General features: G+C 39.7%; 1 protein-coding gene across 1 annotated transcript in view; it reads left to right on the top strand.

Moving 5' to 3' along the window:
• Positions 1-17,881, top strand: part of SCAF8 (SR-related CTD associated factor 8) — a 56,865-nt gene that overhangs the window by 14,258 nt on the left and 24,726 nt on the right. Inside the window, 7 exon segments of the mRNA XM_042473320.1 lie at positions 3,836-3,919; positions 5,696-5,740; positions 7,713-7,874; positions 9,961-10,117; positions 12,384-12,514; positions 13,443-13,619; positions 14,846-14,928. Of these exon segments, the coding sequence (XP_042329254.1) occupies positions 3,836-3,919; positions 5,696-5,740; positions 7,713-7,874; positions 9,961-10,117; positions 12,384-12,514; positions 13,443-13,619; positions 14,846-14,928 (839 nt within the window).

The raw sequence follows: 17,881 nt of genomic DNA, 5'->3' as shown, positions 1-17,881 counted from the left end.
TGGTTCTGCATGTTCACCTGGCAAGGATAGAGATAAAGCAAATTTCACATTTCATCCAAACTTTTTGGCTGGGAAGGGATGGATTTATCTCCACTGTAGGTGCAGCTTTCAGAGGAAGCACAGTTCAGGTTGCTTGCCAGGGCCTGGCTATGGTCAGATTGTTAGATTTGTTAATATCGGCCTTACTCTGGTTTCCACAGGTTTTGCATATACTGAATATATTAGACATTCTTAATGCTTGCTTTAAACCTCATCCTAGCCGAAGGAAATTTTTAGTACCCAAAGAGCATGTTTTGTTGCAGAAAACACAAGGAGGTAGATTTACACAATATGCATTGTACTACAGTCACCCCACCGTTTCCCTGGACTTGAGATCTGTGTCCTTCACATATGTGAGTGGGAAATGAAGGGGGAAACAATGGGGCACGTGCCCATGGCACATGCTTACAGCTGCCCCATGGCAGCACGTCCCCATTCAAGCTAATGGGTCTTGAATATACTAGCATTTCCATTTTCACAGGGGTGTTCCAGAACAGATCCTCCAAGAAAACAGAGGGGTGATGGTATTTTTTTCATCATCCACTCAATTGCATTTTGCCATAGGGTAGTTTTTTGTCCCATACAGTGCCCAAAAGGTCGGAGGGCAGCAAGTTCACATTTGATCACACTTGAATTACTAAGGAGAGATAATTACATCATGAGAAGCAACTGTTTATGCTCATTTAGATTTTGGAGAGAGTTCATCATGATGTTTTTCTTGCTTTCATGTGGAAATAACTGTAGTGGTACTTCTAGGACACAGAAATTATTTTGCTTGGCTGTTTGTCTGTCAAAAAGAAGATCAGTAAATATTTCCACCTCACGTGGATATCTGTTTCCTGGCTTTGGGGATTTGAATATTGTAGAATACCCATCTGCTGTACTTCCAACATTACTGTAGATCAGAGGCATTTTCCTCCCATGAATTCTATTGGAATTCCCATGGGGCCAGAAAATACCCCAGAAATTACGTTTGTTGTTCTAGATAAATGTATTTTTCATACAAAATGAAAACTTCATTTACTTGAGGCTGTTAATCTGTTGAGATAAAGGCTTTTTATTCAGTTAATTGTTTAATTATGTATTCATTATGTTATATATGTTTCATATGAACTACCCTAGAAATATGTATTAGAAAGCAGTATACAGATTAACTAAATAAAATCTTAGCCATATTTGGACAGATTTGGAGTTACAGTCAGTTATTACAAAGCAACATGGGCTGACAAACAAAGTATTTTTTATTACAGTAATTTAAATAAATCAGAAATTATTTTTAGAATTATAAGCATAACTCTTTCAGCAGCATACTCTATTCATTACCTTTTGTATGAGATCTAGAAATAGCAGTTAATTCAGACATAGAGGCAAATATTCAGGCCTTGACATTTTTCACAGGACCTAAAGCTGTAAATGAGGTATAGTTAGAATGTATTTCTGAATTTGATGATAAATCTTTATGTGATTTGCTGTAGATCTCAAAGGATTTTTGCCCCCCCTAAATACCCTAAAGCAACAGATCTTGTCAGATCTTAGCAACTGAGCAGGGTCAAGCCCTAGTTAGTACTGCCAATGAATATCAGGTGCAGTAAGCCAAATTTCAGAGGAGAGAAGTGGCAAAACTAAACTTGGCGTTTCCTTGCTTGAGAAAGCCGTATGAAATTCTTGGGGTCTCCATAAGTCAACAGGTGACTTGAATGCATGTGCATGCACACATACATTTAACAAAACAACATCAAAAAGTTTCTTTAATATCACTTTATATATACTGTGAAAATTAAGATAACTAGAGTAACTAGGAGTGCATTTTGGGATGGAAAAATTATTATATCTATTCAGTTCAGGTACCAGGTGGGGACGCTTTAATTCTAAGTACTGTATTTTCTGGCGTATAAGACTACTTTTTAACCCAGGAAAATTTTCTCAAAAGTCGGGGGTCGTCTTATACGCCGGGGGTCGTCTTATAGGGCTGAAACTTCCGAGCCAGACTGGAGAATCTGCGGTCGCCGCATATGGTGGGGGGGGGGGGGGGGCTCAAAAACAGCTACGGCCACATACCCTCCATATGTGGTAACCATATGAAAGCAGCAAGGGCGGTGATATACAAGAAGAAAATCTTGGAGACAGGGAGGGCTGGGCAGGCAGGGAGAGCTGACCAATCCAAGCAGGCTTTGTATACAAGAAGTTTTCCTGCTAAGGACCTGCATGTCATAAGCATTTGAATTAAAATTACCATATTGAAATCAACTCTGATGTTTTCTTAATTTTTATTTGGTGTGCGTTGGAAGAGGGATAGTCTTATATGGCGAGTATATCCCAAACTCTATATTTTAACTGGAAAAGTTGGGGGTCGTCTTATACACCCAGTCTTATATGCCGGAAAATATGCTATGTAACTGAGGGCCTGAACAGACAGGCCAAAATAAAGTTGATTCAGGTCACTTTGGAGGTATATTGTTGAAATGACACATGCATTTTAAGAGGCCAGAAGCTATGCCAATGCTGCGCTTCAGTCCTTAGGACTGGAGTGTGGTTTTAATGTGGCTTCCAGCCTCACAGGACGTACACATTATTTAAACAACATACCTCAAAAGTGACTCGAAGCAGCTTTATTTTGACCTGTCTGTTTGGGCCGTGAGGACCAAGCTCTGGTTGTTGGATCTCGGGTTTTAATAAAAGCCAGAATAAATGTAGAATCTGCCCACTTTTACAAAGAGCAAGATAGCTTATTCTGTACAATTACATATGTATGATAGATTGAGTATAAAACTTGTGTGTGTGTGTGTGTGTGTGTTTATTTGTGAGGAGAAATAATAATAGAAGAAATATCATTGACTGTTTTAAGATGGTGGGTCTCCATTTCTGAAAACAGAAGGTTTCCTGGAACATTACCTCTTCATGCAGATATGCATTACTAAATTTAACCTTATATCTGGACACCTATCAGTAACTAATTTAGTCTTCTCCATTTTATAACTGAATTTAAATGGAGAGCTTATGGCTACAGTGGCTGAACTAAATTTCTGGACTTCTCCATCCTCTAACTTTTGTACTAAAAGTTGAGTCTCTCTCATCTAGAATTCCAAAAATTCCAGAAATCAGGTTTTTTCGTGAGTGGCTAAGTTACTTTCATTTTTGTTTTTTGATGGTTCAGTTTACACAAACTTAGTTTAATGCACAAAATTATTAAAAATATTGTATAAAATTACTATCAGGCTGCGTATATAAGGTGTATGTGAATTAATTTTGTGTTTAGACTTGGATCCAATCTCTGAAATATCATTATGTATGTGCATGCAAATACGGGTATTCCAAAATAAATTTTAAAAAATTAAAAATCTAAAATAGTTCTGGCACCAAGCATTTCAGATAAAGGAGTCTCAACCTGTACTTAGACTGGTTAAGAACAAAGAAGAACTCAAAAGCTTGCATATGTTTTGACATTTTAGTTGGTTCTAATAAAGGTTTCAGTTCTACTTTTCATTCTTCTGAGCAATGGACATAGTGTAGCAATAAGAGCAGTAATGACTACCATCTTTCAGATGAGCAATTCCTAACATGTTTTCCATTTTAGATATGTGGCACTTAAAAATTCAGTTTGCTGAACAGTGAATCGTGGTCTTCTGGCAGAAAATTGTGTCGTGTACATATTTCTTCCCCAGCCCACTTGTCCACTGGCAATGGACCCAATGCCTTGTAATGCCTTAAAAAAGCTGCATAGGTATTCTGCTAATAAACACTATAATAACTTATCTTTCTGTCCTTGTTCATAGTCATGTTTTCTCCATTCTTTCAGCTGTACTCGCTGAATGACTACAAACCTCCCATTTCAAAGGCAAAAATGACACAGATTACCAAGGCTGCAATCAAGGCTATCAAGGTAGGAGAAGCTGACTATACTGTTTAATACAATAATACAATACAATACATCTTTATTGAATAAATCTCCAGGCTATTTCAAAAAATACACGATAAAAGGGAAAAAAAACATACTTAAAAATACATAATTGAAACAACAACAACAACCTGGTAGTTGTCCTTAAAACTGCAGTATCATTTTCTGATCTTCAGTTTCTGATGCTTCAGTTTCAAGATTTAAGATAATGTCAGTTCTAATTATTGTGCAAAATAAATTAAATATTGTGTACAAATTAATTAGAAGAGCCAGCATTGTGTAGTAATTTAGGTGTTGGACTAGGAACCTGGAGGCCAGGGTTCAAATCACCAGTCAACCATGAAAACTCACTGTGTGACCTTGATCAAATCATAATTGTTCACCCTTAGAGGACGTCAATGGCAAAAAACCCTTTGAACAAGATTTGCCTTGGGATCACCGTAAATCACAAAAGACTTGAAGGCACATAACAACAAATTACAGTGGGAACTCACCATCGCAAGCTTAAATCTGTGGATTTGAGCATTTGTGGATGTTGTCCGCAATGGTGGTGTGTGCATGTGGCTGCACTAGCACCTGCATGCACATTGCCCCTCCATTAGGGACAACAGGACTTAAGGTCCCACATTTTTTCATATCTGCAGGGGGTTCTGGAATGGATCCCTTGTGGATACGAAGGCCAAACTGTAATTTGACATTCTAACATTGATAATAGCATTTCCCCTAATTTGGAACACAAGAAACTTGGACTGTGCTTGGATATTTATAAAGCACTATGCACACATTAATGCAGTGTAGCACCTCTAGTTTAAATACAGTTTAAATAGTTTATTAATTCATTGGATGATTGTTTTAAAAAATTAAAAGCTGCAAAATAGAGTCCTGTTATAAACATGGGAATGCATTTGAGCAGCACAAGGGGACGTTGTAGGGAAGAGGGCCAAAATAGACAGCCTGGATGCGGCAGCATGAAGCCGCCATACCCAAAGATGGATTGGGGCCATGGCAGCCACACATCACAGTCCCAAACCACCATGGCACTGGCCAAAAAGGGGGCAGTTTTCAACCGCTTCTTTTTCGGCTGCAGGAAAGCCACCTTTGGCAGCTCTTCCACAGTCCTGCAGCGGCTTCCCAGTGTGTTAGGGGCTTGCGGTGTATAACCACCATGCCCCCAAGACACCCAGAAGCCAGCTGACATGCAGCTGCTCTGAGTGCCTTCAGGGCATCGTGGGGGCATGCGGTGTGTGTATGTCACGTCCCCAAGCTGCCTGCAGCCATCTGGAAGGCAGCTTTTAGTGTTGGTCTGTATCGTCCCATTGTCTCCTTGAGTCACATGATTTATTTTAATATGCGAGGACTGTTGGTTGTTCTTTTGTGCTTTCAAATCATTTCTGACATGGAGATCCTAAGGCACAGGGTTTTCTTGGCACATATTTTAGAGGGGGGTTACCGTTGCCATCCTCTGAGGCTGAAAGGGTGACTTGCCCAAGGTCACCCAGTGCATTTCCATGGTGGAGCTAGGATTCGAACCCTGGTCTCCAGAGTCATGGTTCAACATTCCAATTACTAACCCATACTCGCTCTAATACAGTGTTGCATTGATTCCTTTAAATAGCAGGCCACCCACCTCACAGCACAGTACCACATACATACCTGACTGAATTGAAGCTAGCATATTAATGTGGAAGTTGTAAAGATAAGAGGAGTAAAATTTTGCATTATTATATTTAGTGTAAAAATTCTTTTTTTGCTTTCTTTTAGTTCTACAAACATGTTGTACAAAGTGTTGAGAAATTCATTCAGAAGGTATGTTACTAAACAAATGTAAATCTCTGATTGTATCTTTTGTATTTTAAGTGTATATAAACCTAGATACAGTATTTAAAGGTAGATGTAAGTGCATAAGAAAAAAATATGATGAATTTATTCCTAGACTATGCATAATAGCCTCATAATAAAAAAATCCTATTGTATTTCATCCCACTCATATTCCCACAACTGTGTAAATATGCTTTATACCCTGAGGCCTGGATATCATTCCATATTGCATCCGAAGAAGCGGCTTTATGTTCACAAAAGTTCATGTTAAAATAAAAACCAGCTAGTCTTAAGGGTGCTTCTGCATTCCTTTATCTTCTCCCTGCCTTCTTTTTAACTTAATATATGAAGTTCTCATCACAACTGAGAAATAAATGCTTTATATTATGATTCATGTTTGCTTCACTGAGTGTTAAATAACACTTTATTTTTTAGTGTTAAATGTTTATACAACACATTTTGGACGAAACCTTCCTAGACTGACTTCCAGCATTGTTACTGTACAATGTGTAAATAATATGAATTCCATCCAGTTCCATTATGTGAGGCAACCTCAGCTCACATAGCTCTCCCCCTGCACCTTGTCAGATCTGTTGTGAGTAGCCATGCTGTAGCAGAATTGTGGAACGCCTGAAAGCAGGGAGGTAGGAGAAGGTCCACTAGTTTTTTGCTCTGTTGACATTTAGATTTCACCCTGTATAAATAAATAAACTTAATGGGCATAGTTTAGCAATCTGGAATCTAGGGGAATACCAGGTTCTTGTGGACAAGCCAGCCAGCAAGAGTATGCTATCTGATTCATCTGTGCTGCTCACCGTAAACCTTGCATCTGTGATTTGCCTGTTTTGCTGTATAAACCTGGAAGGAGTCAACTTTCTGGCTTCTCTCTCCCTCACATGTCAGAAAATATAGTTCAGGATTAGGTACACAGTTTGTTGGGAGAAAAACAGGCTGGAGAACCTGTAGCTTGCCAGTTTTATATGTCATCCTATGCAAGGGTAGCAAAAGGAAGTGTGCATAGGCATTCTATGCATAGTTTCTAGGGTAGGATTCCTCCACAGCCCTGGTTTATTGTTATAGCCCAGTGTATCCATTATGTATTGATTATGTTTACTGTCATTTTGGTGGAGGAAATATTCATAGTTTAAAGCATATTTGAGTGATGTTTTTTCAGTAATAACATGAGGGTTTTATTTTAGTTATGCACATTTGCACTTTAATTGTCATTGTCCTATAAACATGCCCTGAAAAATATATCTCTGCTTGATGTTGATTAGACTTGTTGGAAGGCTTAAGCTACTGTAATTCCATTCTATTCAAGATATACAGTGCGCCTGCACCATATGCGGGCACAGTACAGTGAACCCTTGTTATACACTGGGATTTTGTTCCAAGATCCCCCGTGTATAACAAAATCTGTGTATACTCAAGCCCCATTAGATATAATGACATAAAAAAATGGTGTCCCTTATAAAAAAATGGAAAATCAAGGTTTCATATTTGAAATTTATACTTTTTTTGAACATTTTCAAACCGTGTATGCTCGAATTCGTGTATAATAAATCCGTGTATAACAAGGGCCGACTGTATATGCAACTTTCCCCTTACGCTGAAGCTGCGCAGCAATGAAATGAATGGTGCCTACGCACGTGGCGTGCATGCACTGTCGCACCCAACTCCATTATATTCAGTGGGACTCGAGCATACGCGCTATTCGCCTTATGGGGCGGGTCCAGAATGGATCCCCTGCGTAAGGCAAGGGTCCACTGTATTTCTGTTTGTTTTTGGGGCGGTAGCTTTAGATATTCATTTTTGCCACTATAAATGATAAGATAGCTAAAGAACCTGAAGTGGTTTGCTCTTACTGTTTTTACTTACTAGATTTCTAGGTGCAAAGTTCAGTGATCCAGTAGTTCATGCATAAAAATACAGTACTGTATTCTTTCCCATTCCTTTGTAGTGTAAACCGGAATACAAGGTGCCAGGCTTGTATGTCATTGATTCCATTGTTCGACAGTCTCGACATCAGTTTGGGCAAGAAAAGGATGTGTTTGCTCCAAGATTTAGCAATAACATCATTAGCACTTTTCAGAATTTGTATCGTTGCCCTGGGGATGACAAGGTACAGTAACTTTTATTTTCCCCCCCCCTCAAAAAGTAAACAATCCATTTGTTGAATTTCAGTTTACTTCACTTGAATATTGTAGCCCACAGATGTAGATATACATTTGTATAGAGAGCATAGTTTTTGAATATAGGATTATAGCTTTTGTGTGTATTTAAATTGTTCTTACTGTTTAATAAACATTGTTGATCATAGTAAAATGCTTGTGCTAATTGCTCAGAGGACTTCATTAACATTAATCTCAGTAATCTTTTCAAGCCTTAGTGGCAGAACAGACTACTGCAAAAGGGCAAATTGGGGCCTCCCCGGTGTCGCTTGGGCCAGTGCTGTGGCAACCATATATCACTGCCCCAATCTGCCCTGGAGCCAGCACAAAGAGGAGCAGAAAAGATCCACTCTTATTTGGACCTGTAAAAAGCAGCTTTAGGTGGCCCAGTCGTAACCTCAGGGCAGGGTTCAAGCTGCTCCAAAAGCATGCGGCATGTAAACGCTGTGCCCCTGAAGAAACTTGAAGCCACCCACGTCTGGTTGCCCAGGGTGGCCTCTGGACGTCTTGGGGCATGTGGTGTCTATACGCAATGTTCCCAAGCCATGCAGAAGCCGGCTTTACCGGCCAGTTTGTTCTGGCCCATAGTAATACTACCAAGGAAAGATAACATTATCCACTTCTCTTAGAGAGAAGGTGGAATATTACATTTAGTAGCTGACCTAATCTCAAGAAAGATCAAAATGTCTTTGAGTTTTACTGTTAATACACTTCTAAACCCTATGATAAACCAAAGAGGGTAGCATTCTGGGGTTTTTCTTCATTTAACTTGAAAGAGATTTTGGGAATCTATGGCCTGGTACACACCGCCTGCAAAAGGCAGGCTGCAGCTGCCTCTCTTTGCTGCGCAGTGTTACCACAGCAACCAAATGGTGCAGTACTGCTGCACAGCAAAAAAGGAGCACTTAGAAGCAGATACTATTTGCTGCGCAGCTGCAACGCAACAAAGCGCAGTAGGACAGCATGGTGACGTCGCAGCTTTGCAGCGCCATTCAGATGCTGTGCAGCTAACATCACCGTGTGCAAGGTGTGGGCGGGGCCGCGCAACCATGGCGCCCTCCCACATGTACTAGGGTTAGGGAGCATGCGGTTGGTGCGTGCTGGGAGCATGGCATATTTAGCCGGTCTGTACCGCACCTATGATATTCCATTATAGGGAGAGAGAATGTATATTGAGTGAAACCTTTTGAGTGTCGCAATGAGTCATGGGATTAAATTAAAATACTATAGTCTAAATTGAGTAGTTGCTTTACTGTGCCACATGGGCTAAGATTGTGTGGCACTACACAATTACAGCAGTTTAGTCTTAATTTAACTATCCTGGCTCCATCCTAGGAATCCTAGGATTTGGGATTCTGTAAATTTTGGGAAAAGTTCCTCCTTGACCAAAATCATATTCAGAGGCAGAACCTTACAAAATTTCACACACACACACACACACACACGACTGGCAAAGCCTGAGGGTTTCTTTCTTTCTTTCTTTTTGAAAGGTTTGAGCTTAGGAGCACAGGAAAAATGCAGAGCTCTCAGTTCCAATAGGAAATTTATGTGACTTCTGGTGTTCAGGGAGTTGCTCTACTCTATTTTAAAACATACTTTGGAGGGCAGGAGCATGCAGTTTGATCACTCTTTCTTTTCCTCTTCTATACTATTTCATTTAATTCATTTGTTCTAATTTGTGAACTAGAAAGACTATGATCACCATAGTCTTCTAAGTATACCATAGCATAGAATCTATCCCATGAATTATAATGGGATTGTAAACAATGGTCTGGAGACTAATCATGTTGCCTGATGCAGAGGTTGTGGCAGATAGTAATTACAGTGACCTAGACATGGAGGAGAAAATAGATACTGAAATGAATAAAAAAGAACAAGCTCATTGCATATTCTTCATAACCCAGATGATATTTTGAAGAACCATTCTAATTAGCCCAGCTCAAAAGCTTTACTTCAATACTGTATCTATTTAATTTACAATAGTAGAGATTTGTGTGAAGCCAGTATTAAATTTGTGTTACTCTTTCTTCTCTTTAGAGTAAAATAGTTAGAGTGCTCAATTTATGGCAGAAGAATAATGTGTTCAAGAGTGAAATTATACAGCCTCTACTGGATATGGCAGCAGGAATTCCTCCTCCAGTTGTAACCCCAGTCTTGCCTGGAACAACAGCAACTATGAGTAACAATACACCAGGTAACAGAGAATGTGATTATATAACTTTGTGTTGACTTTAATGGCTTGAATTTAATAAGGGAAGATGTGTTACTTCTGCAGAATACTTTTGTTGCAATTGTTCATTGTCTCCTGGTGCCTCCAGTTAGATGCCTGCTTTATATTTACAAATGTTTAGCTGCTTCTACTTTGTCTATTATTTTGACATTTTAGTTTTGTTATTTTGATATATTTTTATGATGTAATATTATATAAATTAACGTAAGAGAAAAATGTATTAGTATCCATTTTATGACTCAGGTGGTTAATCTTACTAATTAATCATCTATTGGTAGAAAAATGGATTGTTGTCAAGTGAGTAAGCACCTTTATCAAATGAAAAAGCCATGGCAATAAAATACTTAGTGAAAGTTAATACACATGACACCATTTGTACATTAAGGAAAGTTGTATGTTTTCATAGAGCACAGTTCTGCTTGGATTTAAGGTAAAAGGGCCCAAAATCACTCTGATTGTTGTTGTTTTTTTTTTGTGTTGTTTTTTTAATGGAGGCTTTGGAGGCCTTTTGAGTACTGGTAGGGACTTCAGTGGCCACAGATTAGAGCCCAGGAGCCTCAATTTGCCCACTCCTTTTCTAGAAGGATAAATGACAGGAAATGGGTAGGGAAAATAAACTCTTTTTTCTTGGGTGTTGAGTAGGCATATTTTGTGTCCAAAGCAATATGCCTATGCCCAACACAGCATTTGTTGAAGCTGAGTTATGGAATGTGTGCACACCATTATGTTCAGTTTCCAAACAATATAGTTATTTAGGCGGGTTATAGACCACCGCTTTGAGGCGGTCTCCCGCCGGCGCCATTTGCTCCGTGAGGGAGCCGCAGCAGCCACACCGTGCGGCTCCCGCGCGGAGCAAAAAAGAAGCTCCATTTTGGAGCTTCTTGTGGCGCCTCTATGACGTTGCAAGGCGCCTGGGGCAGACTCGCGACGTCATAGATGCCGCACGATGTCCGGACGCACAGCGTCCAATACGTAAAGATGGCGGCACCCGTATGAACAGGGCGCTGCCATCTTGTACGTATTCTATACGTACTAGGGTTAGGGGGGTGCGGAAGCACCGCCCCTTCCTAACCCTAGTACGTATAGAATACGTACTAAATGGCGGTGTGTAACCCACCTTAGATAGGCAAGGTTCACTAGGTTGGAGGGAGGAAGTTTGAATCTATACCATTCGCTTCTGTTTAGTCATGTGTTTGGCAGGGTATTTAGGGATGATGTGGTTTTAGGTTCATTCTACCTTTATTACAATAAAAGATTATTTGTGGATTGGAATTCTGAACTAAAGCTGGACTACACTTGTCCCTCCCAGTTTGCGAACTTGGAGTCTGCAGTTTCACTAACTCCTTCATGGTCAGCAAGCGGGGAGGGACAAAGTGGCACACATGGGAGCGCACGCTGCCATTGCAACCAATGGGGACTTAAATATTTGCGTTTTTCCAGATTTGTGGAGGGAGGGGTCTGGAATGAATCCCCACAAATCAGGAGGGACAACTGTATATTCCAAAAAGAAGAATCATGATTCTTTCTTTTTAGGAGAACATAATACAGTATGTAAGTGTCAGATTTTCTTAGAAAATGAAAAGTCCTTCTGTTGCTATTAAAACAAACAAGGAACTGGGCAATATTTGTATTTTGTTATGTTCTGAGTGTCCATCTGCTTTGCCTTTTCCAGCAGAATTGTTGCTGCAGAGGTGTCACACTGAAGGATGAGGGAATTAACAGCAGCAGTAGTTTGGGTGCCTGTGGAAGGCCATGGAGAAGGGGTCACAGATGCTTCACTTGGCCTTGGCCCACTGTTTACCCCTGTGTAGTTTGGGGAGGCCTAGTGTATGAGGTTTATGCAAGCAAGAAATGTATAGTAACAGTATACATATTTCATTCCCAGAACTAGGTTTGATTTAAGCTTTCCTTGCTTGAAATTGGTTGATAGTGGGGAAATGCTTGGGGTTTGTTTGTTTGTTTGGTTTTGAGGTTTTTTTCCCCAAGTTATAAAGGGCTATTCTGGTAGAGAATGTCTGTTGTTTATTATCTTTTTGACTAATCTTAGCCTGTGTCCCATGTAGATGGATCTTTTAATTGTTAGCCAAACTGATGGGAAACCTGGTTTTTACATGTTTTATTGAAGAACATTTGGATAAAGATGTAAATAATTTTTAATTTTTGTATTACCATTTGCTGTTGTTGTCAATAAGTATAGAAAGAGAACTTCCTGCCTTTCTCTTGTTTTCAGGAACTCCAGTAACACCTGCCACACCAGCCAATGTGATCCAGAGTTTACCTGATCCTTGGGTGTCTCAGATAACCAATACAGATACTCTTGCTGCTGTAGCACAGATCCTACAGAGTCCACAAGGCCAACAGGTAGATCAGGTTCAGCCCTCCCATATTCTCAAATTGGATAACGATGCTGGTTTATCACTATATATACCGTATTTTCCGGCATACAAGATGACTTTTTAACCCATGAAAATGTTCTTCAAAGTTGGAGGTCGTCTTGTACGCCGGGTTAAGCCCCGGCCTGCTCCCACCTTCCCAGGCCCAGGCCTCCACAGGGGCTTCAAAGGAGTGCGGCCGCAATCGCAGCGGGGCTGCTCCCTCCTTCCAGGCCTCTCAGGAGGCCGAGGCCTCCGCAGGGGCCTAGAAGGAGCGCGTGGCCCCCGCGATCGCAGCGGGGCTGCTCCCTCCTTCCAGGCCTCTGAGGAGGCCGAGGCCTCCGCAGGGGCCTGGAAGGAGCGTGTGGCCACCGCGATTGCCACGATCGCATCGGGGCTGCTCCCTCCTTCCTGGCCTCTGAGGAGTCCGAGGCCTCTGCAGAGGTCGCGAGGGAGCCCAGCCAGCGTGAGCACCACTGGCCTGCTCCCTCCTTGGATTTGGATGAGGGGTAGTCTTATACAGCGACTATATCCTAAACTCTATATTTTAACAAGAAATGTTGGGGGTCGTCTTATACTCCCAGTCGTCTTATACGCCGGAAAATACAGTAGTTAAAATTCCCAAGGAAGGAGTGAAGATTAATTCAAATGTTAATAGTTATTACTTTAAAACTGGTTTTGATACTTGACTTGTCATTGTTTAATTAATATCATGAAAAATAGAATAGAAATAATTTTAGCTTGCCTCCCCAGAATATATGTAGAAGCATTTATGGAGTTGTTTTTGTTTCGTAGCTGAGCATGCAGCACACTTGAATTATCAATATCAGAATTTATTTTCAAACTTAAGATAACATGTTACGTTTTAACAAAAAATTGTCACTGTCCCTTCTCTTCTTCCTTCTGCCCCATTCTAGCTTCAGCAGTTAATACAAACATTGCAAATGCAACAGCAGAAACCACAGCCATCACTGCTTCAGGCACTGGATGCTGGACTTGTTGTTCAGTTACAAGCCCTCACTGCACAACTTACAGCTGCTGCCGCTGCCGCCAATACTCTTAATCCACTAGAACAGAATGTCTCTTTTAATAAGGTAGAAGTTGATTTGCCAACCTTGAACAAACATTTTGCTTGTGACTTGAAATGACAATATGTATTTTCATGGATTTTGTCCAGCACATCCACAAGGAGGTGATCAGTGTTATCACCAGCTGTTTGGTCTTTCATTTGCAGTTTTTTATCCAGTTGAGATCTTCATGCACAGCCCTGAGTGCTGGATGATTAGTATTACCCTAAAATCCTGTCTTCTACATTTTTTTAGGTAACAGGTTGTATTATGAGTTTCTTTTTCTTGCATTCCTGGGCTTTACCATTTCATCTACTAGACCACTTTATAAGATCTTTATAAATCTCCAAATCATAGAAAACAGTATTACCTACACAAGGTTACAGATTTCTGGTACCGTATGGTACCGTATGAGTCAGTGATGCTGTACATTTTTACCAGCAGAACATGGAACACTGGTCGTTGATGTATGCACAGATAGTCTACTTTAAATCCATATTGTTAACAAGGTTGGAACATATTCTTTTTCATTTTTACATACATTGAAGTACAGCATAAGATGCACCTCTGGAAGACTAATTTGTGTTCATCAGATACCCCCCCCCCTCCGGTTTTATAGCTTATCTGTATTTTATCCTTTTTTACATGCCAAGTAAGTGCATTGGTTCCCGTATGGTGGAAAACTACTTGTCGAAACACTGTTTTCATCCTAGTACAGATGTCAGTTCTTTTACTTCAGTTCTGCTTATTCGGGTAGTTTTGTGGCTCATTACGATTTGGACACTATGTGCTAATGTGCATAGGTTGATACACGAAAGATCAAATTATACACCAAGGGGAAGGTATATCCCTTAATTAAGCCATTTTTTTTCCTGCCACAATAGGATTTCCTCAAGGATAAGTGCCTGAGCAATCAGACTTGTAAAATAAGCATATGTTTCAGCTATACATTATGAAACAAAGTATGCTAAGTGAAAAATGCCTAAGTAAAGAGTATGTGCTATTTGAAACAAGAATGGAGAAGCTTTTCTAAATAACTGCTTTACATCTACCAAGTCTGACAACGGCAGGGAAGCAATAGCACTGCTTGTACCTTTTCCACTAGCCTAATGTTGGCTCAGCCCACTGAATAAATATCTGAAACATTAAAAATATCTATTGTTCAGATAAATTCAATTTGTTTCCCTTTTCTTTATTAGTGTCTTTAAAGTAATGTCTTCACAATTTCTAATGCAAGTTTTGTTTTCTCCTAGAAGCTGATGGATAGGTTTGGGGATTTTAGGGAAGAAGTTGATATTAATGAAGAACCTAAAAAAGAAACTCCAACTTCTCAACTGTAAGACTTTATATATTTTTTTATTAGAAGCACTTCATTAGTATGTTAATTAGATGTAGTTTAGCAAGTGCATCTTATGTGTGATATTTTTGTGTGAGAAAATTTAGGGGTTTTTTTTCCTTCAGACTTTCAGTAGTGAAAAAGACAGTCCAATTTGTTTTGTTGCCACTAACAACATTTTATAGTTTCTTTATCTTTCCCAAATATTTATGCTGGTTTTTTTAACTTCAGATACTTTCAAGTGTAAATGCAGTCTCTTAAAATCACTTCATTTTGTTGAGTTTTTTATGTGCACAATTTTGTGTGCTGTTATTGCCATTATTTCTGCCTTCTGACAGGAGCCTCTCAGAGATAAAAACCTGGTGGTCATTTAGAATACAGGTGTATCATAGGCGGTTTACAGACCGCCAAATAGTACGTATACAATACGTACTAGGGTTAGGAAGGGGCGGTGCTTCCGCACCCCCCTAACCCTAGTACGTATTGAATACGTACAAGATATTTATTTATTTATTTATTTTTATTTATTTATTTATTTATATCCCGCTCTTTTCCCAGGACTGGGACTCAGAGCGGCTTTACAGCAATTAAAAAAGAAACAAACAAACAAACAGAAAGTACAATTAAAACATTTTAAAAATAAATAGATAAATGACATCCATTAAACAGAATAACTAGTCCAACATTCCTGTCTGTTCTTATATGTTCATACGGGCGCCGCCATCTTTACGTACTGGACGCACAGCGTCCAGACGTGTCGCGCCGCTTGTGACGTAGCGAGCGCGCCCCTGGCGCCTCGCTACGAAGCTCCATTTTGGAGCTTCTTTTTTCGGTCCGCGCGGGAGTCGGGCCGTCTGAAGGCTCCGGCTCCCCCGCGGACCTACTGGCGACGGCGGCAGACCGCCGCAAAGCGGCGGTCTGTACCCCGCCATAGTTAACGAAGTAAATGTGTTCCTGGACTTTACTTCTTGGGTCCAAACTATGTCAGGGACCACCTCCTCCCAAATAATCCTCCCCGCACACTCTGGTCCTCTGGGAGGAATTTGCTGCAGCTTCAAAGATCTAGGCTTTCGGCTACCTCCCAGAGGGCGTTTTCTGTTGTCACCCCCAGATTATGGAACGACCTGCCGGACGAGATCCGTCAACTGACATCTTTAGACAGCTTTAAAAAGGCTGTCAAGACGGATCTCTTCCGGCAGGCCTTTCCTGGATAGATAATCCCATCCTCAGGAACCCTCTTCTCATGAGAGTCCCTAAGGTCCTCTCTGGAAATTTGAGAGGATTGCTGCCACAGTTTGCTGTTTTGTTTTTGTCTGTTTTGTAATGGTGTGTATGTGTTACATTGTTTTAATTTGTTGGTTTTAATTATAATTGATTTAATAACTTTTTAAGGGGGGGAGGGAAGTAGATTTTGATATATATTGTATTGTATTTTATTATTGTTAGCCGCCCCGATTGACCTCAAAGGGGCGGGATATAAATAAAACTATTATTATTATTATAATTATAATTATTATTATTATTTATCAGAAATTTGGTTCCAGAAGTACAAATAATATGGAAAGAATAGGGAGAGGTTCCTATCCCACAAAAAAGAAAAGCAGTTCAACATATTTCAGCAAACCTTTTATTCAGAACATACATTAAGCACATGTGAAATGGAACAGCTAGGTCACATAAGCCTCACATAAGTAAGCAAAAACATTTTGAATCTTCTAGAGACTACCTGAAAGCTTCTAAAAGGCATCCTGTGATTATTTTCTAAAATTTGAAAAGCCCTTGCTTTCCTATGATTTCCATTTTGGTGGTGAAATTTATAGATCTGTGCTTTTTCAATATGCTAGTGTAGCTGGTGAGACAAGCTACTCTCCTTTCCCCTTTTCTTCCTGTTGTTCTATTCACACATGCTCAGTAAGTGATTCTGGAGGCACATTGTTTGCCTTGTATGTAAGCATACACAACTACAGTAGGATCACCTAGATCAGAATGTCAGCTTTATTGTATTATTTACTGCAGACATGCTACTGCAACCCAACACTGAAAATCTGTTTTCCTCTAACCCTTCTTCACCATCCTCCCAATGCTGGGGACCCCACCCCATTCAACTAGATAGAATACAAGAAATGGGGCAGGGACTGTAGTGAGCACCCATAAAAAGACACTGTAAAAAGGAGCTTGTTTGTCAATGGTTTTGTTAATTGAGGTATGCCCATATTAGCTTGATTCGTATTTCAGACAAAATGAGCAGATTCTACTTTTGAAATAGATTTTTTTTTAATATTCACTAATCATTTGTACATGTTAATCTTTTAAGGTTTTACAAGGTATTTTGTAAGTGACATCAGTTTCAATATGCATGGATTTTAAATTATTAATAAATGCAACATAAAGCAGGCTTTTTTTTTCATTTCAAAACAGCTTGCAAATTAGGTTTAGGCCAGTGATTTTCAAACATTTTATCTTTGTGACCCCTTTTACATCTACATGAGGACATTTTGCCCCCCCTCCCCACTTGACGTAGTATGTGAATGAAAATGTTTTGTTTGTTTAATGTGAATATTTTCATTTGCACATTCATGCATATTCATATTTTAACATTTTATAAGGAAATGCAGTCTTTACAAGAAGCTGGTTCTTAAGCTCTATAAGGCTTATATAGGTTGTAGCCAGCATTTTGAAGTTTGCCTCAAAATGTATCAGTAACTAGTAAAAATTAGTTACATGCTTGCTGTAACTAATCTTTGGTCAGAGGTCTAGCCACAGACAAGAATTCTATACCACCTAAAGTGTCTGAATAGTTTTCAAGAGCAGTTTCATACATCATAACTGGGATCTGAAGAATTGCTTTGGATAAGTGCACTGTGATTATTTGAAATAAAAAGTAAATGAAAGTGTTATAAAGTGTTCAGATTGTGCAGTTGTAATGTTAAGAATGTCTCCCCTTCATCCAGTG

The sequence above is a fragment of the Sceloporus undulatus genome, chromosome 1, assembly GCF_019175285.1.
Source record: "Sceloporus undulatus isolate JIND9_A2432 ecotype Alabama chromosome 1, SceUnd_v1.1, whole genome shotgun sequence".
NCBI lineage: Eukaryota > Metazoa > Chordata > Lepidosauria > Squamata > Phrynosomatidae > Sceloporus > Sceloporus undulatus.
The sequence above is the reverse complement of the archived record's forward strand: the minus strand, read 5'-3'. Positions and strand labels throughout refer to the sequence as shown.